Here is a 22,273-nt window from a genome sequence, read left to right as displayed (position 1 = left end):
TCGACATAAGAGAACTTACGGAGCCTCACAGTATATGCACAAAAAGTGTGGATCGGAGATCGACCAATATTGCAGAATACACAAGGGTTCATCCTGTTTTTCATCACTATTTGCACAATGACATACAATAGACTTAATCCTTGTAAATAAAAGTTTTATCCTTTCTTCCATTAAAATAATGACATAAAAGGCTTTAACTTTTGTTTGTCAAAAGTTCATTCTATCTTTTATCAATACTTCCATACCGACATAATAAAGATAACTTTTGAATACGTATGGGACAGTCACAGGTTCACGGACGTAAACAATATATCCCATAACCATTTGCAATATATAAAATCATAAAGATTAAGATTGCAAAAACTATCTTCCCAAAAACTTTGAATTTAAATAAATAAATCCAAAACATGAAGATGAAAAACGTTGGACATAGCTATGTGTACTCACAATAATGGATTTTCCAAACCCTAGTTATTCTTCTAAAAACACAAGAAATAAATTCTCATAAGAAGATATACTAGACAAAATCAAAGTTCTTTGAGAACCTCATACCTTTCAATGAATCTATCATAGAAGGTATCACTGATTTCCTTTATTCTCTTGACTGTAGGCACACCATGCTCGTGAGTTAGAACACACACTTTACGGTCAACAACCCGAGCAAGTTGTCTAGCTTTGACACAGTCCATGATGAGCTTTTTCTGATTTCGTATCATAATATTTTGGTTCGCAAGGATTCTGGCCTGACCATCTATGGGTTGGTTTATTTTCAGTTGAAGATTCACAAACTCGGCCTTTGAATCATCCTGAAAATGAATTAAATCCTTGACAGATTCGCCCATCCAGGAGTTGTGTTCTTTCCTTGCAAGCATCTTCTTTAGAACCAGATCCTGAATCGAATCACGTCCTTGAGTGTCTTCCTCCAATCAAGATGCACAATCTCTTGAGATTTTGCAAAGTTCTCCATATAATTTTTTGTTAGGGATGGATTAATACAATATAAGATATATATGTGTACAGAGAAGACACTTCTCATTATGGAAACCCTATGAACTCACAGGAGAAGGACACGGACGTTCACGGACCGTTAACAAGAGAAAGATGGATTTAAAAAATCCAATAAGGGAAAACACAATGTTTATCAATATAGCTCAATAATCTTTAAATTGGAGCCTGAGTCATGATAGCAGGATTGCACAACTCAGATTGATTGACAAAAGAAAACAAAAAAAAAATGCAACAAATCTTGAGACTCCCATAATCATCATCCTTGTACCTCTCAAGATAGATTCAAGGATGAGGTTACCTAGAGTCAGGCAAATGAGTGAGAAGTGATCTCACTACGAAACATGGGAGAAGAGTTGTACAAGTTTTTTGAGTGTTTCACTTGTATATTACCTCCTTTCCATCGATTATAACTGTTAGAGCATTTCTCTGTCGAACTCGCATCCGTTGCAATCTCAAGCATGTTTGTCAATGTTAGTGATCAAAACTATAAGTATTGATTTCTAGTCTACTATAGCTAAGTCTCGGACTAGGATATAAAGTGTAGTTGAGCTCAAGAACTCCATGGCGGATCATCATACAAGATGAAGAACTACTCAAGGAACTGGTGGAACTTCATCGACAAAAAGGTATGTGGAGACTTGAACTTATCTATCACTCAAAAGATATTTAATGTGTTTGCCTGCTCTGATACCAATTGAAAATGCGGGGGGTCTAACAACCACACCCAACAATTCGTTTAGAAATCTGAGAGGACTTACTCTAATACACTTTCTAGAGATTCAACTAGACAGTCAGACTCAATCTAGAGTAAAGTATATCAAAGAGTTTAATATCTCTTTTTCACAATATAATCAGCAAATCAAACAGATAGAAATCAGCGAGCCTGATTATTATGTGAAACAAATTGAACGGTACCAAAGACCAATGTTCAAGTGTTAATCAATTTAAATAAAAACCAAAGGTTGGATATTCTAATTGATTGATCTAAACGCACAACCTGTGATATTTCAATTATATAACAAAATATAATGTGGAAAAGAAATAACACAGACACCAGAAATTTTGTTAATGAGGAAAATGCAAATGCAGAAAAACCCCGGGACCTAGTCCAGATTGAACACCACACTGTATTAAGCCGCTACAGACTCTAGCCTATTACCAATTAACTTCGGACTGGAATGTAGTTTAACCCTAATCAATCTCACACTGATTCAAGGTACAGTTGTGTTCCTTACTTCTCTGATCCCAGCAGGATACTACGCACTTGATTCCCTTAGTTGATCTCAACCACAACCAAGAGTTGCTACGACCCAAAGTCGAAGACTTGATAAACAAATCTGTCTCACACAGAAAAGTATATACATTGAATAAATCTCTCTCCCACAGAAATACCCCAGAGTTTGTGTTTTGTTTTTTGATAAATCAAGGTGAATAGGAACCAATTGATAAACCGGTCTTATATTCCCGAAGAACAGCCTATTATTATCAATCACCTCACAATAATATTAATCGACTAGCGAAACAAGATATTGTGGAATCACAAATGATGAGACGAAGATGTTTGTGATTAATTTTATCTTTCCTATCATAGAAGTTAATCTCGAATCAATTATTTCAATTGTACTGAATACGATAGAATCGGGCATGATCAGAACACGCAACTACAAAGAAAATAGTTGGGTCTGGCTTCACAATCCCAATGAAGTCTTTGAAGTCGTTAACCTACAGGGTCTCGATAGAAACCTAAGGTTAAAGGAGAATCGACTCTATTTATGCAACTAGTACATACAAGAGGTGTGGGGATTAGTTTTCCCAGTTGCTAGAGTTCTCCTTTATATATTTTTCAAATCAGGGTTTGCAATCCAAGTTACCTTGGTAACAAAGCATTTAATATTCACCGTTAGATGAAAACCCGATTCAACCAAGCTAATATCTTTCAACTGTTAGATCTAACTTAGCTTGTTACACACAAATGAAATGTACCCTCATTTAGGTTTATGTAACTGTACCTAAACGTGTACACCATGTTGGTTCACAAATAGTTAACCGAGGTTAGCCATATGATTACTCTCATATAACCATAACTAGTTCAAATAACTCAAATGAAACTAGTTAAAGAGTTGTTCAACTGCTATATTCTCGTAGAATTATACAGGAACACAATTGAAGCAAAATCGGTTTGATTCACTCGAATCAATCATGAATATTATAGCCACGGTTTGCAAAGATTGCATTCCTTATTACATAAATGTTTATGTTCATCTATAAAACCGATTTTAGAACTTTAACCTTCAAGTATGCAAACCGGAACGCATACTTGAAATACCCGGACTAAGATTGGGTTTCGCCGGTACGCAAACGGGTACGCGAACTTTCAATCCCAGCAGAAATTCTCGGATATGAACCTGTACGCCAATACGCAAACGGGTACGCATACTTAGGTTCCCGGATTCTCAAACCAACTGGTACGCAAACGGGTGCGCATATTATGGTTTCCGGACATGGATTACATATATGCAAAAGTGCACAACATGGCATATCCAATAATGGTTAAGTGTTCTAAACTCTTATTCCAATCATTGAAATTTTCTTAGAGGATGACAATAGTCGTTTTCACACACTATTAGCATCAAAACAATTTTCAAGTTATTGAAATAATCATAACGAAACATTCCAAGACAAATACTAAATGATTGTATCACACAAACCATGTAAGATGTTACTCGGAAATTTTCACATGATAAAAGATGAACTTGGTTGAAGCGAAAGCTTGCCAAAACATATTTCTCGCGAGATAAACTCAGCTCGAAATCTTAAATGTGTATATAGAAAACTACATCGTAACACGACTTATGTCTCAATATAGGAGATAAAGTAGAAATAGACTTTCCAAGTGATAAATGAGTTTAAGTCTCTACATACTTTTTGTTGATGAAGTTCCAACAGCTCCCCTTGATAGTTCTTCGTCTTCAAATGATGAACGCCATGAAGTCTAAGCTCAACTACACAATCTATGTCCTAGTCTGAGACATCTATAAATAGGTCAGAAATCAAGACTTATAGTTTTGATCACTAACATTGATAAACATGCTTGAGATAACAACGTGTGCGAGTTCGACCGAGCAGTGCTCTAACAGTATCCATACCACAAAAAGTCTGTGAACTCGTGAACCTGGAATGTTACGCATACCTAGTATGCATACCATAGAGAACTGTTGGTTTTGAAACCGATGTGGTATCCATACCCGGTACGCAAACCGGAAAGTTCTGTAAGTTCTGGATCTTATATTTGTCTTAAGGGTACACATACCCGGTACATGTACCCTGACAAATATAGTCACGGACAAGGATGAGTACACCTACCCGGTACACGTACTTGCCCTGTCGAATATTTTCAGATGCACATAAAATTATTTCTGCGAGATAATTAACATTTTAATAAATATCTAAGAACATTATTTAGACATGAGTGGTCACATTATAACCTATGGTTGTGAATCAAACTTAAAGTCTTAAGTGTTATATGAAAATGATTAAGCTTATACTCCCTCTGTACCACATATATAGGTGGAGAGATACAATTCTCTTAGATTAAGAAAATTACTTGGAATTCTAATTTTTTATGTTTTTTCTTGCTATACCCTTTGTCTTATTCCAAACACAATTATCTATGTAGCATAAATAAGGGTATTTGTGGAAAATTTTATCTTAGAAATAGAATTTCGCCTATCTGATGGGACAAGTAAAATCCAAAATTACGCATATATAACAGGTATATAGGGAGTAGTTCAATTGGATAGTTTTGGCTAACTGTTCATGAACAATGTCTTTATACACTGTTCGGTTACGGTTCATCTTAACCAAAGTGTATATCTTGATATGTCAATCACATTTCAAAGGTTTATCTAATGGTGGATATTGTTTTCTTGGTTCCAAATCTATCTTAGCTTAAACCTAAAGCAACATATACATTAAAAGTCTAAGGCAAACCTCAAGCAACTGGGATCTTTGAATCCCGACACTATTCTTGTGTGTCCTGGTTGTAAACTAGAGTCGTCCTTTCCTTCAAACCCTTTTAGGGTTTAGCAACTAAAAATACTTTATAGGGATTCGTGAAGTTAGGTCCAACTATCTTTTATCTTGATAGTTCGTGTATCCTGATCTTTTTTGATTGTTGAGCTACTTACTCAAACAAGATGGATAGAAATCGCAAAGTTCGCAGACTTTGTGATTCCACGGGTTTAATACTTGTAAGGTTAATAATAGTCTAGGCTTCTCTTTGGGAAGCATAAGTCTGGATTTTGAGGTTAGCTAGACTTTGTCTATTTCTATCGATTTTCAGTCTCACCTTGATCTATGATCAAAAATTAAATCACACATATAGTCTTATCTGTGAAGGAAGATTGGTTTAAAGTCTTCAATTGAGTTGAAGCAACTCTTAGGCTGTGAAGGACGTCAGCTAAGGGAATCAATTGTGCGGAGTCCTTCTGGGATTCAAGATGCGTAAGGAACGCGACTGTAACTGAATTGTTGTAAGGTTTTAAATCGATATCAAAAACATTCCAGTCCTAAGTTAATTGGTAGTATGCTAGTGTGTATAGCGGGTTAATACAGTTTGGTGTTCAAATCTGGACTAGGTCCTGGGGTTTTTCTGCATTTGTGGTTTCCTTGTTAATAAAATTTCTGGTGTCTGTGTTCCTTATTAAATTGTTTATCTTTATTATTGAAATATCACCGATTGTACATAAATCAATCAAAGTAGATACATCCATCCTTGTTTGTTGGATACGACTTGATTAATTCTTGGATATTGATCTTTGGAATCGTCCACGAACTCTCACACGTAAATCAGGTTCACGGAATTGTCTTTGTAAACTTTCTGATTGTGAGAGAAAGAGATATAACTCTAAATATTATTCCTTAAATGAGATTCATTAAGTTGAACTCTCAGAATTATATTTATGTTTATCTGTACAGGTTGCCTAAGAAAAAGTTGGTGGTGTATTTTGGTACCCCCGCGTTTTCAAGGATAATCAGTCTTCCCACGTCTTTTTTGATGAAGTTCTGACATATGTTTTCATGATCTCCATTCTCCAATCTTTAAAGCTTATTCAGTGAATTCTGATACTCAACTATCTAAAATATTCTTAGTCCAAGACTAACTTTAATATATTATAAATCAAGATAAGTTTTGTTCTAAATTTTGAAACAAGCTTGACATACCAACACTTGTCAACCGAGAAGTGCTCTGACAAGTACGAAAAATAGGATTGACAAACTTACCCATGTTTGTATTTATTAGTCGGGACTATATTTGGTTCCCATGTACCTTATACACCTATATTCTGAACTTGTTATCTAGGCGGATATCTTATTGAGGGAGGTTCACAACATTCATGCATTATATATTTTCATAAACCGTGATATGATGGTTTATCACAAAGATCAGTTGGCATTAGGGTTCTTACTATCCCCTTGCAACATGAAGATTTGTTGGATAGGTAAGCCTATGAAACGGTGATGACCGATGAGAGTATACTTATAAATTTGTCCCTCGCGACTTGAAGATTTGCTATGTAACACTATGCTCGTTTTAGATCAGAAAGCTTTTATTGGTGCTCCTTCTCTAAGATCGTCGAATGATAAAATACTTGGCTCTTTTTCCGAATAGGAAAAGTTCTCAACAAATAAGTGTCATAAATTTTTGAATCAAGTCACGGCGATGATTTCCACAAGATCATATAGACAAATCCTACTCCATCAAAGGTACATAAATTTTTTTGGTTCATATACTCTTATGCAATCCCCACCATTGTAAACTTCAGATAAAGGGGTTTTCTTATACATTATAACTATTACTTCTACGACATCATTAAGGAATCAAAAAATCATTTGTTTGTACACCATCCTATCTCAAGGAAAATTTGGAACTATTTCTTGAATAATTTTGATATAGATGGGGTTGCTCCTTAATCACAAAATTCCATAATACTATGTAAATTCATAATAAGGTTTGGAAAAAAGGTAAACCCTTTTAAATTTAAACCCTTATACAGTTATTTTTGGTCATTTAGAAAGAAAAAAAACAACATCGTGTTCCACTATAGAAATAAGAAAGTTGAGAAACTAATTGATGGCGTCTAGGTAGGATCCATGACTTATAGAAATGATCACTAATATAGATCTAGGGTTTTGATAGTTTCCGCATATGTGATAAGAAATTAGTAGTATGAGTGGGGCATGTAGACAGTGCATACATAGGGTGTCTCAAATCATGGCATGATTGTCCAAGAAACAAAATAACGCTCCTCCCTTTCTTCTAAATAGTGCTTCTAAATCCCTAGCCACAGATCGGCTCCTTAGGAGATTTATTGACCTTTCATTTCTTGATTTACTAGTTTATTTTTTGCTTGTAGGTCTTTTTTTTTATGGTTCTGATTCCTTGAGTTTTTATGGTTTGCTCTTTGATCTTGAGTTATTAGTGCATCTTCAACCACAGCTTCTCTGGCACCATCTACAATACCTTTAATCAGATCCTCAACTCTTTTCACTTTTGAATTTTATTAAGTTTTAGTTTTTCATCGGTTTAGTCTTTTATCTTTTGGTTACAATCTTACGGGGTTACAATCTTTTATTTTTGTTTTTTTCATATTTGGATCTTGAGATTGTTTTTGTAATGATGTTCTTAAGTTTGGGTTTTGGTATGTCATTTGTTACTTTAAAATCAGTGATAATCATCTCTCCCGGGTACAAGAACTCTGATGTCTATTCAGGCGAGTTCTTTGTTTACCAGTTAATGATTCTGATCACTCATGATCTTCTAGAATTTCTTTAAGCATTTTTCCCTTTGGAGAAAAATTACCAACAATAACAGCAAAAAGAACATCAACAATTCAAATTATGGGAACAAAGACAGAAGCAAGAACAACAATAATCTAAGCAATGGAAACAAATATGGAGACAACTAGATCAAGATCGTTTTCTACTTCATCAACTATAACTCTTGTTACCAAGACTCCTAAGCCGATTCAGTTTGATACGTCCCACTACAAACCGCTAAAAACCGAGTTCGAACACCTTTGTCACATTAGGAAATGTTATTGTTACTTAGATTTAGGTAGATACTGTTACTTTGAAAACATATCATGTTACTTGGTTGTAGATGATCTTTAAAACATTGGGTTGGATCTGATTCAGTCACTGCTTTATGCAATCATACCGATTGATTTTGCTACAAAATCAATTTGGCCCTTTGATGAAACTTGGTCCTCTCGGAATTCTGAAAATGTTATTATGTTTGTAAGGATCAGATGGTTCAAAAATTAGGGAAAATACTACTCCCTCCGTCCCAATATAAAGGCAGGAATTTCGATTTTGGGTCCCACAATATAGGCGGAACTCCATTTTGAAGATGAGATTTTCCATATATTACCCTCATTTATTATACATAGAAATCATTACAATTAAGTTATTGTTTGTGTCATTGGAAATTAGATAAAGGATAAAACAGAAATGTGAATGGGTATTTATAAAATCAAGAAAATTTCTTATGCTAAGATAAATGCACTTCTCCGCCTATATAATAAGGACAAGGAAAGTATAATTTTGATGATTGCATGATAAAATTGAAACAATTTTGTAATATTTCCCATATTCAAAATCGAAATTATCGATATATTGTGCGAGGTTAGCCTCTTTTACTAAAGGGAAAAAAAATGTAGCCAAGTCCACTCATACTGTGTGACCGTTTCCATCTTAATTAGTCAGAGCGACAATAGTTGGCCCTTATGGCAGCCATCTTTCAAAATGCAGTTGGAACTTGGAATCTACTAGTAGTGATGAATAACTAAACAACAACTGCATTTGGTTACAAGAATTCAATCATGCAGCGGTACATTAATTGTATGTTCAGTAGTAGTCACATGACTCACATGTTAATGCATAAATTCCAACGGAAATGTAGCTTGGCTAGCATTCATTTCACACACATTAATCACTTCATTCCCATTAAATCCTCTCATCTGTACCTGAAAAACGTGATTTTTCAAGTTTTCAATTTCTTATCCCTCTTGATATCTCAGCTTTTCTGAGAAAGATAAAAATGTTTGTAGGAAAAAACTCTCAAATAAAACTAGAATTTGCATCAATTCAATAAATAAATAAAGTAGGGAATTCGTTTATAAAGGGTTTTCACATATCTATTATTTAAATATATAAGTGTTCGATTACATGAAATGCCACCACGCAACAACAATAAGCAATCATAAAATAACAGTAAATAATATGAAGAAGGGAATAATGGTAATGCACAATAGTATTACAAATAAATCAAATTCTCTATTTCTACAATAAACATGTTTATCGTTGCTCTCAGAGTATAGTTGCAACAACTAATCCGAAGAGATAAACCAGGATAGAGCTTTTGATGAAAGAAGAAGTATTTGGGGACGGCGGCAATGATGTATCCGGTGAATGTCCCATCGCCATTGGTCCCATCGCTTCCATTGATCCCGTTGGTGCTCCTCCTGATCACAAATTAATAGAAAAGTCAGTAACCACAAACGACTGAAGATTGGAGTATAAAAAAGAGATTAAAATCTACGCATTTTGATTAATTTAAATGAATAATTCCATTTCGACCATCCTTAACAATTTCACAGCAAGATGGTATTATGAAAACAACATAAAGCTAAAAGGCCAAAAAAAAACAAAAAGTACCTGGAGACATTGATCCTCCTGGGCTTGATGCACCTACTGGAATCCCAATGGCTGCCACAAAAAATAAAAACAGTGGTCGCACATTCAGTGGTATTTTGGAATTCCTAAGTTGATAGTTCATTTTTTTATTTGTCGGAACTATAATCACATCACCGTTAGAGTTTCGAGATCCACAATGTTCACCCCATAACCAAAGAAATTAGTTGTTTGAGAACAGAAAACTAAATTATCAGCATGTTTTCCGGTTGATTTAGTAATATATACTGTACTACTTTTATACAGTATTACTATGTACTATTACTATTCTAACCTCGATATTACAAAATGATTAGTTAATAATCATTACCGGATCTCAATATCTGATCTAATAGAACAGAATCATGAAGTAAAATTAATTATAAGACAAGAATTATGATGAGAATAGAGTAAAGGAGGAATAAAGTAAATACAACTTACTTGCACATAAACTAACCGGAGGAGTTTCAACCTTGCAGACTTTAGGAAGATTTAGGGATTTATTGACATCAAGTTGGATCCCCAAACTACTAGAATTACCAAGAAGTTGACACAAACATATCGGAGAACTTTCCACAAGACCGGCAAATGAAGGACAACAACCTTTGTCCGGTGTAGTAAGATTACTACCGGTTTCGACGTAAGTCAGACAATCTGACATGTTTAATACCTTTGAGAAACAGTCGTCTGAATCAGACATCGTTGGTGAATCTGCCATCATTGTTGGTGCTTCTGCTGGTACTCCTGCTGGTAATGGTCCCTGTGCTGAAACAGTAGGAGTAGATGTTAATACCACACAAAGTAGTAGTACAACAACCGGAGCAACCATTGTTATACTCTGAATTCTTCGACTACTATTACTTTTAATCTCCATTTTTGGGGTTTTCTTGTTTCTCGCTCTAGAGGAAAATAACACTAAGAATGATAAGACAATGGGTGAGCAAGTTAGAAAGGAAAGTTCTTTTATAGGCTAATTTTGATTGGGTCTAGCTATTTTGCTACGTAATACGTGTTTTAGACACGAGTTTGATTCATAATTACTACTGTATTTTGTGATTATTTTGATTAAATTTCTTTTCGTATTATTAAAAGAAGTAGTTAGAATTCAATACTGATCCATCCATATTTGAGAAACCTTCAACTGAAAATGTTAGTGTGAAGTGTATGGTTTGCTGGAAATAAGTTCATTTATGGAATTCTTGTTAAACCTAATTTTGGATGGAAAATGATGGCGATTACACACGGGCTTAATTGATGTCAGACTCAATGGAGTTGGGTGTGTTTACTTTGTGATTCATGAGAATGACGGTATGAAAAGGGCGTTTAACAAACATTTGGTGAGCACAACTTGTTGGAAAACGATTAATAATTTTTTTTTTTTTTTTAAGTTTTAAATTTTTTTTATAATTTATTGCTTTTTTTGTGAATGAAACTTTTTAGTCCCACATTGTGGAGTTTTCAATTTTTAGTAGTTTTAAGAAACTATATAAACCTTTTAGTCCCACATCGGTGAGTTTTCCTTCTTAAGTTAAGTTGTATTTGTCAATTATATAAACAAATTCACTACTTTTGTAAAATCTATGGAAAAGGGGTTGCTCTATATTTAGAGGGACCCCCAAGGGAAAAAAATATTTTATATTGTTTTCTCAAGCGTTCGACATTTTCCTTTATGGTTTTTTCGGAGTTGCCAAGCTCAAGTTGAGCATCTACTACATATGTTAGTAGTAGGTGTATTAGAGTGTTTTATCATTGAGATATCCGTCCTGTGAGGGCTATAACATCACTCTTGAGTGTAGCCGGGCGCTAATGTCTTAAGGGCAACGTGTTGAACACGTGACTCACTCTGTTTTTTCCAAAGTTTTGCGTTGTTGTTGTTGCGGAGATATGGGGAGCTCATTCGTTTCATCAAATCGATCACTTCCATTATAAATGAGCTAAATATCAATAACTTTTGCTTATTTGATTTTTCCTTGTTTTTGATTATTGCATCCAACAATCTTAAGACATTAGTATTTGTAATAATCAAAAATGGTTGGTTGGTTTGTGAATCATGGATGTTAATTGTGTAGTGAAAAACAAAAACGAATTTTTGGTCAGCTGTAGAGTTTCGAGTTTATCTCTTAACCTAGAAGGAATTTCGATTAACCCTTTTGACACAACGTAGTAGACATCCTGATAGTTACCCACGTAAAATTTCAGAATTTTTGGAGTTGTAAAAGTTTTTTTTTGATATTTTACAAAACTGAGAAACGTTCCTGAAAAATTCTGATGGGCAAAATTTTGTTGTTAACTAAAGTAATTTTTATGGGGTAACCATGAGGTTTTTGATATGGTGGTTCAAACGAAGTTTATAAATCTAGATATTATCTTCAAAACTCATATTTTATCTGAACTAAGGTTTGTGGGATATGGTGTATTAGGTGATTGGGAAATTACCGTGTCCGTGGTCAGAGTATAAACGAAGTTTGTGACATGAAATTTACCAGGCGCATGTGGATGAACACACTTCTTCCAAAGCTGACAAAGGCGAGAACATCAAACACAACTCTAAGCATAGTATTTATAATAAAGGTATGTTTCGTAAAACTGAATCCGACATTACTTTAATTAAGGGTAATTGTTATGTTTGTAAAATTCCTGGCCATACGGCAGTAAAGTGTAGACAACATAAAACCTTAATAAGTAGAAAGTTAATGCTAATTTAGTTGAAACAATTTAGAACGAGTTCATTGACATGATGTCGGAAGTTATTTTAATAACCAATGTGAGAGACTGGTGGGTGGACTCTGGATCCACTAAGTATGTTTGTTAAAACAGAGACCTGTTCACCTCTTATCAGAGGACAAGGTATGTCGAGAAACTCTATATGAGTAACTCATATGCGACAGAGGTTGCATAAAAGGGAAAGGTCGAGCATAAGCTCATATATATAATATTCTTACACTGAATGAAGTTTTCATGTTCCGAGCATATGAAAGAATCTTGTATCTTGTTCTCTTGAAGATGGTAAAAGATTGAAGATCTTAATTAAATGTGGAAAACTTGTTATAACTAAGGGTATTGATTTTTTAGGCAACAGTTATAGGACTTAGGGTCTATATAAGTTTAAAGGAAAATCTGATGAAGTGAACATAGTTGATTCTTGTGCTTTTTTTTGTGTGTCTTTGAATGTTTTGCATGGTAGACTTGGAACCGTAAAATTATAAGTCAATGCATAAACTGCCTAGCATAGGCTTCGTACCCAAATTTAGTTTGGATCTTGAACACAAAAGTGAAATGAATTTGCAATAAAATCTTTTAGCACAAATGTTCATAGTAATTCTAATCCCTTAGAATTAATTCAGTTAGGCCTAGTTGACATGAGTTCAATCCAAAACCACTATGGTAAAAGATGGTTTATAACTTCCGTAGATGATTGTACGAGGTACTATCTTGTATACTTGCTTAGGGATAAGGATGATGCCTTAGAAGCCTTAAGATGTATAAAAAGTTGAAAACCAATTAGAAGCCTTGAACATAATAATTGTATCCTTAAGGAGATAATAATTTCCATGTTAATTAGTTCAGGATTACCTGCGGTCTTGTGGGAGGAGGCAGTCCTCTTAACTAGTATATCCTGAATATAGTACCCTTAAGGATAAGATGAAACTTCATATGATTTATGGAAAGGTAGATGACCTTCTTATGAATATGTCAAAGTGTGGGAGTGTTTGACTAAGATTTTCATTCCTCTTCCTAAAAGAACTAGATAGAAACCAAAAATGTTGATTGTGTCTTCATATAAGGTATGCGGAGTATACTTCTACATATAGATTTTTGGTTGTGTGTTCTGATTTTTCATACTTTGGTGTGATTTTTCTGAATTTGTTGTGAATACTATTACATAATCTAGGGATGATGAGTTCTTTGAACATGTTTATTCTTAAACCTGTACCTCATTAGAGATGTGTTGTTGATCCCCTAGATTTGTTTTCAAATAGTCAGAACTTATCTTAAAGGAAGATGAAGTTAAGGTTGAGCCTAAGAGAAGTAAAACAATTAGACTTGAGATTTCTTATGAAGCCGACTTCATAACATGCCTAGCTTAGTCTAAGCCCTGGACTTGTAAAGAAGCCTTGATATCTACTGAAACCCCATTCTGGTAAGAAGCTTCATTTAGTGAAATGGACTCAGTCCGTCGGAACCTGACTTGGGAGGTTTATAGTTTACCTCCAGAGAGTAAGACCATGAGATGTAAATGAGTCTTTAAGAGGAAACATTAGGTATATGGAACTGTAGAAAAATATTAGGCTAAGTTGGTAGTTAAAGGATATAAACTAAAAGAAGGTGTATATTTCCTTGATTCTTATTCACATGTGACGAGATTTACTTCTGTTGAGATGCTAATTGTTATTGTTGTCATAAAAAAATTAGAGATACATCAGATGTATGTTAAGACAACTTTTCTAAAATCGTGAATTAGATAAAGAAATTTACATAGACCAACCTGCGGACTTTGTAGTGAAAGGTTATGATGAAAAAGTTTGTAAGTTGAACAAAATTTTGTATGGTTTATAAAATAAGCACGTAAATAGTGACATGGAAAAATTGATCATATGATAATGTGTAGTGGATTTAAGTTAATGAATCTGACAAGTATATTTACAAGTAACTTGTTAAGGATGCCCGTGTGATTGTATGCTTGTATGTTGATGATATGCTTATACTTGATACAAACATAGATGTGATTAATTCCACTAAAAAAATGCGCTGAATGAGAACGTTGACTTGAAAGACTTAGGCCCTGTTGATGTAATCTTAGGGATGAGGAATAGAAAATAATCTAACATATGTAGTCTTAGTCATTCTGATTATTTTGAATTTGTGCTTAAGAGATACAATCAGTGTGATTGTAAGCCTGCTTGTACTCCGTACGATTATTCATGTAGACTCAAGAAAAAAGGGTAATGGAGTATCTTAACTTGAATACTCAAGAGTTATAGGATGTCTGATGAATTTAATGAACTGTAAGAGTCCAGACATTGCCTATATTGTGAATAAGTTAAGTAGATATAATTGTAGTCCAGAGCAATAGCATTCAGATGCATTGAGTAGAGTATTATGGTACCTAAAATACTCTATTAGCTTTTATTTGATTTATCAAAGGTATCTTGTTGTCCTTGAGGGACTTTGTGATGTAAACTGGATAGTTGACTCAGAGGAGTCTAAGTCTACGAGTGGATATGTTTCACTCTAGCATCAGGATTTGTTTATGGAAGATTTACAAACAAACATATATTACTCAATTCATTATGGAATCTGAGAGTATTGAGTTAGATAAAGAACGAGAGGGGGCCGAGTGCCTAAGATGCTTTTTAGAAGACATTGCTCTCTGGCATAGGCCTGTGCCAGCTATATCTATACATTGTGTTAGCCAAGCTATAATAGCTAAATCTGAAAATAACTAATCTCAATCGGCATTATTTCCATTGATTGGATAAAGTCCAAGGAGAATATCGCGCAATCTTTGACGAAAGGTTTATCCCAAGAGATAGTTAGAAATGCATCGAGGGGGAAGGGGCTTAAGCTCATAAATTAAACTTGCCATGAAGGATACTCAACCTTGATGACTGGAGATCCTAAGATCAAGGTTTCGAATGAGACAACTAATTTGTGGTGGGTAAAGGTAAACACTATCATAGAATTTTATTCTCTGTTCCTTCCCTATGGTGTAGACGTGATAGTGTGACTGCATGTGAAGGATGACTTTTAAGAAGTCTTAATGAGTTCTATAGTTTCAATTTAAGATTGAAGTGGGGTGTAGCAGTAACACTCTTTATGGAAACTCACCTATCTGAATGAGGAAGTGGGCCTCTTCCTATGAGAATATGATCTTTGATTCTCTAGAGCATTCTGAGAAACAGGATATGTCCAGGGCCAAATTGGACAAAACGGCACGAGCTTGGCAGCAATCTTGGAGATATCACCCGTGGTTGTTATCGCGAATTACATCAAATGATAGCAGTTCAAGACATAGTTCACTGTCTCTAGCAAGTAATTCCGGTAATATCTCACTAAGAAAAGGTTCAAGACCTCATGGACACCTCTACCTAAAATGGTATTTCCTGCGCTTTTTATGTGATTTTCGTTTTGATGGTTTTGGTATTACTGGAACTTAGGACCTAAAGGTCACTAAGGGTTCACTAGTTCATGCTTTTTCACTTTGGTGAAAGATACCTATAGTCTCACCATGTGAGAACTAAAGATGAAAGCTCTCAATACTATTATGATTTATACAATCCAGAGTATGACCCTGGGGTCAACACACTTTTGTGTGAGGGAGAGGACATAGAAATGACTAGTATGATTTCAACACTTGCGCGATCAGTCTGTTTGGATCATGAGGTTGGGATGTTGATTTACCGAGATCTATCTGTGTTTTCATGTTTTATTAAGTTTTCATTCATGTGGAGGATTGTTGGAAAACGATTAATAAAAAAAAAATTAAAGTTTTAAAAAAAAAATTATAATTTATTGTTTTCTTTTGTGAATGAAACTTTTTAGTCCCACATTATGGAGTTTCCAATTTTTAGTAGTTTTAAGAAACTATATAAACCTTTTAGTCCCACATCGGGGAGTTTTTCTTCTTAAGTTGTATTTGTCAATTATATAAACAAATTCACTACTTTTGTAAAATCTATCGGAAAGGGGTTGCTCTATATTTAGAGGGACCCCCAAGGAAAAAAAATATTTTATATTGTTTTCTCAAGCGTTCTAGATTTTCCTTTATGGTTTTTTCGGAGTTGTCAAGCTCAAGTTGAGCATCTACTACATATGCTAGTAGTGGGTGTATTAGGGTGTTTTATCCTGGAGATATCCGTCCCGTGAGGGCTATAGCATCACTCTTGAGTGTAGCCGGGCGCTAATGTCTTAAGGGAAACATGTTGAACACTTGACTCACTCTGTTTTTTCCAAAGTTTTGCGTTGTTGCTGTTGCGGAGATATGAGGAGCTCATTCGTTTCATCAAATCGATCACTTCCATTATAAAGGAGCTAAGTATCAATAACTTTTGCTTATTTTATTTTTCCTTGTTTTTGATTATTGCACCCAACACAACTTGTAGTTAAATGTCACGAGGGCAACATCGTTTGACAGCCTAGCATTTTTTAGGGGCCATTCAAAAGAATTTAGGGGCCAACAATAAGACAAAAAAGGTCACCCAAACGGAAAAATGTAGCCAATCCTTATCTCGCGTAATTTATAATGGCGAAATTACCCTTACACATTCGGATGATAAAGTAACATATTTATCTCCCGAATGCATTCGGGAGACAAAAAAAATCTAAGACCTCCGATTATTGTCGGTTCAGTATTAGAATGTTTTTTGTCTTTTTCTTTTTTCATTTTTTTTTCATTTTTGAGTAATAATGACGTACATTCGAGAAATATATATCTTCCGAGTGTCATAATCGGTAAGATATGCCATATCCATATCCTCCGAATATGTGTTGGCCCCAAAATCAGAAATTTCGAAAAATATAAAAAAATTTGGTTTTGCAACTTCTATATTCGGTGGATAACTTATTTTCGTAAATATCTGAATGTGTGTTGGCTAACCTTCTATAACGACCTTTGGAACCACCGAGAGCCATGGCATGGTTGGTTTTGAACCTGTCATATTCGAAAATCAAAAACATACATAAATTTCCGAATGAGTGTTGGCCTAAAAGCATGCTTAGTTCGAATTTTGACATGAAAGATTTGGGTGAAGCTAGTGTAATCTTGGGAATAAAAATAACTAGAACTGATAGTGGTATTTCTTTAGATCAATCTCACTACATTGAAAAAATTATGAGGAAGTATGGATATTTTGATTGTAAACGTGTTTGTACTCCATTTGATCCTAATTTGAAATTGTTTAAGAATACTGGAGAAAGTGTTAGACAATCTGAATATGCTAGTATAATTGGAAGTCTGCGTTATGCAACTGATTGTACTAGACCAGACATTGCATATGCAGTGGGAGTTCTGTGCAGGTTTACCAGTAATCCTAGTTTGGAACACTGGGATGCTATTAAGAGGGTTATGCGGTATCTGAAAAGAACCACAAACCTAGGATTACACTATAAGAGGTATCCCGCAGTCCTTGAAGGATTTAGCGATGCTAATTGGAACACTCTTTCAGATGATTCCAAGGCCATCAGTGGATATGTTTTTACTATTGCTGGGGGCGTTGTATCTTGGAGATCAAAGAAACAGATAATTATAGCCCAATCTACGATGGAGGCTGAATTGATGGCATTAGCAGCAGCTAGTGAAGAGGCAGGATGGATGAAGAGTCTGTTGTCAGACATTCCAGTATGGGAAAAACCGATACCAGCCACTTTGATCCACTGCAATAGTACTGCAACTATCGGAGTAGTAGATAATTGTTATAATAACAATAAGGATCGACATATACGTCGAAAGCACGACACAGTTAGAGAATTTCTCACAACTGGCGTTGTTAGAGTAGATCACGTGAGATATGAAGGAAACTTAGATGATCCTTTGACGGAAGGATTAGCAAGAGAAAAGGTATGGAATACCTCTAAAAGCATGGGACTTTTTCCTGTTAGAAGTTGAGTCATTTGTAATGGATACCCAACCTAGAAATAGGTTCAAATGGACTAGACGAAGTTATAAATGATATGATAGAGTCATGCATTCCCATAGCATGATATCCTGAAGTGGGAAACATGATGAGTTTTTAACTCTTAATGATGTCTATAGCTCTTAAGTTAGAGTGGGATACACAAGAGTATTCTTGATAGACTCACCTATAAGAATGTGAATGTGTGGCCGCCTTCTATGAGAAATTGGGCGTTTCTCTAGATAATTTGTTAAAAAAAAGGATAAGCACATGGCCTTAATGTGCGAACTTAAGGACTTTACTATAGATATAGTTATGTGTGTTAAACAATCTAATATCAGTTAGAGTTCAAGACGCAAGTCACTGTAGTCACCTGGTACTTAGAAAGTTTAACACTATGCAGAGGTTCAAGTCGAAAGGCACCTTTGCAGATGCACAACTATACAACACTTGCTCAATGTTTTTAAAATATAAGGAGGGGATTGTTGGGAGATATATATATTTAAAAACATAGTTTTTATAATTTATATCAAACTTAGAGAAACAGTGTGGTGGTATTATTTTGGGATCCCACACTATAGACTTGGGTTCAAGTCTCACCTATGCATTCGACTAGGTATATTTATATATTTATATTATTTATTTAAATCCGGGAGAGCGGGGCCTTGGGGCCTTGGGAGGTCTGGTGATTCAGAAACTGATTTTTTGCATATTTAACTCTTGATTTCCAAAAACGGTTTTTTCAACTTAATATTCTCCAATTAATTCTATTAATTTTTGGTAATTATATTGTTACCGTTTTGTGACTGTTATGGAGGATTTTCAGTGAACACTAATTGCAAAATTGATTTTCATTAAAACCGTATTAATTTCTTTTGAGTTATAAAAGAACAGTTTCTGGAGAAGATGTAACACAATTGTTTTTCATCTATTTCGAGTTCTTAGCAAGTGTAGAAAGAGTTGTTGCTGGTTCGATTTCTCACAGTGCAGAGAAATCGAACAAGAGAGTTATCAGTTGTTTTATCCCATAGGATTTTCGACAAGAATCGACTGCTAGCACACAATCAAGAGGCAGAGTCGCGAAACACCTTAAAGATAGCGACCTAGTCCGTGACTCAGCTGTTTGAGATCCGCTTTGATTTTGTAAATTGTTTCCAACAATTTTAAGGTGTTTGATTTTGCTATGGAGGTTGAAAAGAAGCGCGTTGATGATACCAACAAGCCTTTCAAATTTGAAGGGTTACATTTCAGAAGATTGAAGCTGAAGATGTTCTTTTATCTCAAACTGATGAAGCTGCATATGATTGTGTCGAGTGTTCATCCTGGAACCCTGGAACCTGCTGCTGATAAGACTGCCGCTGCTGCTGATAAGACTGCCGCTGCTGCTGATGCTGGTGGTGCTGCTACCGATCCACCTCCTACCGGTGGTGCCAAAGAAGTTGTTCTTCAAACTCTTGAGGAGAAAAACAGAAATCCATTGACAAATGGGTCAATAATGACTTCGATTGCAAAAACTACATTCTTAACAAATTATCTGATGATTTATATGAGTATTATTCAACTTTTGGAACTGCTAAAGATGTATGGGATGCATTACAGAAAAAATATGACACCGAGGAAGCTGGTTCAAAGAAATATGTTGTGAGACGGTATGTGAGATACCAAATGGTGGATGATAGATCAGTTGTTGCACAGGCTCATGAATTTCAAAAGGTTTACCACGAAATTGTGGCCGAAGGTATGAAAACTGATGAACAATTTCAAGTTTCTGTAATGATTGACAAGTTACCAGCTAGATGGAAATATTTTCGTAATACTTTGCGTCACAAGACTAAAGAATTTTCTCTTGAAAGTTTGATTATTAAGCTCAGGGTTGAGGAAGAAGCTCGGAAACAAGATAAGAAGGAAGAGATTCTCATTGTTTCTAACAATAAGACTCATCCCAGTTTGAAACCTAAGAAAAAGGATATGAAACCTAACCCGAACCAGAAGAAAGGAGGAGGAAGGCCTAATCAAAACAAGAACCAACACCCATCGAAAAATGGATAGAATTCCAATTCTGAGTTTCTTTGTTATACCTGTGGTAAACCAAACCACATGGCTACGAATTGCAGGTTTAACAAGGAAAAGAATAACGCACAATCTAATGATGTGAGTGACTTTATAATTGCCATGGTCTCTGATCCATAGTTCTACATGGTTGGTGGATCCGATGGGTGGTGGATAGACAGTGGTGCTTCGCGTCATTGTTGTTTTGATAGGTCCATGTTTAAGACTTATGTTGAAACCAAGCATAAGAAAGTGTTGTTGGGAGACTCTCACAGCACTATGGTGAAAGGTTCTGGTACGATAGAGTTGAAGTTTACTTTTGGGAAGAGACTCATGCTGAAAGATGTCCTTCACACTCCAGAAATGAGAAAGAACCTTGTTTCCGGCTATCTTCTCAACAAGGCTGGGTTGTTTCAAACTATTGGGTCTGATATTTACACTATAACTAAGAATGAGAGTTTTGTAGGAAAGGGTTATGCTACTGATGGAATGTTTAAGCTTAATATTGATGTTATGAATAAAATTGAATCTTCTGCTTATATGGTTTGTAATTTTAATGTTTGGCATGGTAGGCTTTGTCATGTGGGTAAAAAGTTAGTAAATAACCTGAGCAAGTTAGGTGTCCTCCCTGAATTTTCTGAAAATAAATTTGAAAAATGTGAATACTTCAGTAAAGCAAAAATAACCAAAACTTCACATAAATCTGTTGTAAGAGAACCCAAACCACTAGACTTAATACATTCTGATTTGTGTGAATATGAAGGTATCCTAACTAGAAATAACAAGAGGTATATCATGACGTTCATTGATGATTGTTCTAATTATACTTATGTTTATTTGTTGAGCCATAAGAATGAATCTATTGAAAAATTTAAGATCTTTATTGCTGAAATTGAAAATCAATTTGGTAGAAAAATTAAGAGGTTTCATAGTGATAGAGGCACTGAATATGATTTTTCTCCTTTTACTGAAATTTATCAAACTAATGGCATAATACATGAAAGAACTGCTCTATATAATCCTCAAATGAATTGAAAAGCTGAAAGAAAGAATTGTACACTGACTGAACTTACTGTTGCTTGTTTGCTTAGTTCTGGTGCTGCTTCCCATTGGTGGGGTGAATGTTTGTTAACTGTTTGCCATGTTCTGAATCGCATTCCCAATAATAAAACCAAGATATCTCCTTATGAAATATGGAGATATAGAAAACCTAATGTCTCTTATTTTAGAGTTCGGGGTTGTTAAGCTTTCGTTAGAAAACCTGATCCTAAAAGACATAAGTTAGAAAGTAGAGCTTATGAATGTGTTTTTATTGGTTATGCTCAAAACAGTAAAGCTTATAGGTTCTTTGATATTAATAATACGGTTATTATTGAATCTATTGATGTTGATTTCTTTGAAGAGAGATTTCCTTTTAAATCTAGAAATAGTGGGGGTGCTTTACCTAGTACTTTACCTAGTTCTGATTTTGAACCTAGATTAGAAGAACCTAGAAGTGAAGAAACTAGGATCACTGAAGTTGAACCTAGACGTAGTAAAAGAGCTAGGACTGAGACAAAAGATAAATATCCCGATTTTGAATTTTACGCTGTAGAGGAAGAACCTTCTAACTTACAAGAGGCGTTTAGTTCTGCAGAGTCTAGTTTCTGGCAAGAAGCTGTAGATAATGAATGGGATTCTCACATGTCTAATGGAACTTGGCGTATAGTAGATTTACCTCCTGGTTGTAAGCCTATAGGTTGTAAATGGGTTTTGAAAAGGAAACTCAAACCTGATGGAACAGTAGATAAGCATAAGGCTAGACTGGTTGCTAAAGGATTTAGGCAACGAGAAAACGTAGACTTTTTTGATACTTATTCTCCTGTTACTAG

General features: G+C 34.9%; 1 protein-coding gene across 1 annotated transcript; it reads right to left on the bottom strand.

Annotated features, from left to right (window-relative positions):
- Window positions 1-9,180: 9,180 nt before the first annotated feature.
- Window positions 9,181-10,689, bottom strand: LOC113320916 (non-specific lipid transfer protein GPI-anchored 2-like). Its single transcript, XM_026568812.1, has 3 exons — window positions 10,183-10,689; window positions 9,727-9,777; window positions 9,181-9,533 (listed from the first exon to the last, which is right to left on the bottom strand). Exons 1-3 carry the CDS (start codon window positions 10,613-10,615, stop codon window positions 9,379-9,381), a joined length of 639 nt encoding a protein of 212 aa, XP_026424597.1. The 5' UTR covers window positions 10,616-10,689; the 3' UTR covers window positions 9,181-9,378.
- Between the last annotated feature and the right edge of the window lie 11,584 nt (window positions 10,690-22,273).

The sequence above is a fragment of the Papaver somniferum genome, chromosome 11 (assembly GCF_003573695.1).
Source record: "Papaver somniferum cultivar HN1 chromosome 11, ASM357369v1, whole genome shotgun sequence".
Taxonomy (NCBI): Eukaryota; Viridiplantae; Streptophyta; class Magnoliopsida; order Ranunculales; family Papaveraceae; genus Papaver; species Papaver somniferum.
The sequence above is the reverse complement of the archived record's forward strand: the minus strand, read 5'-3'. Positions and strand labels throughout refer to the sequence as shown.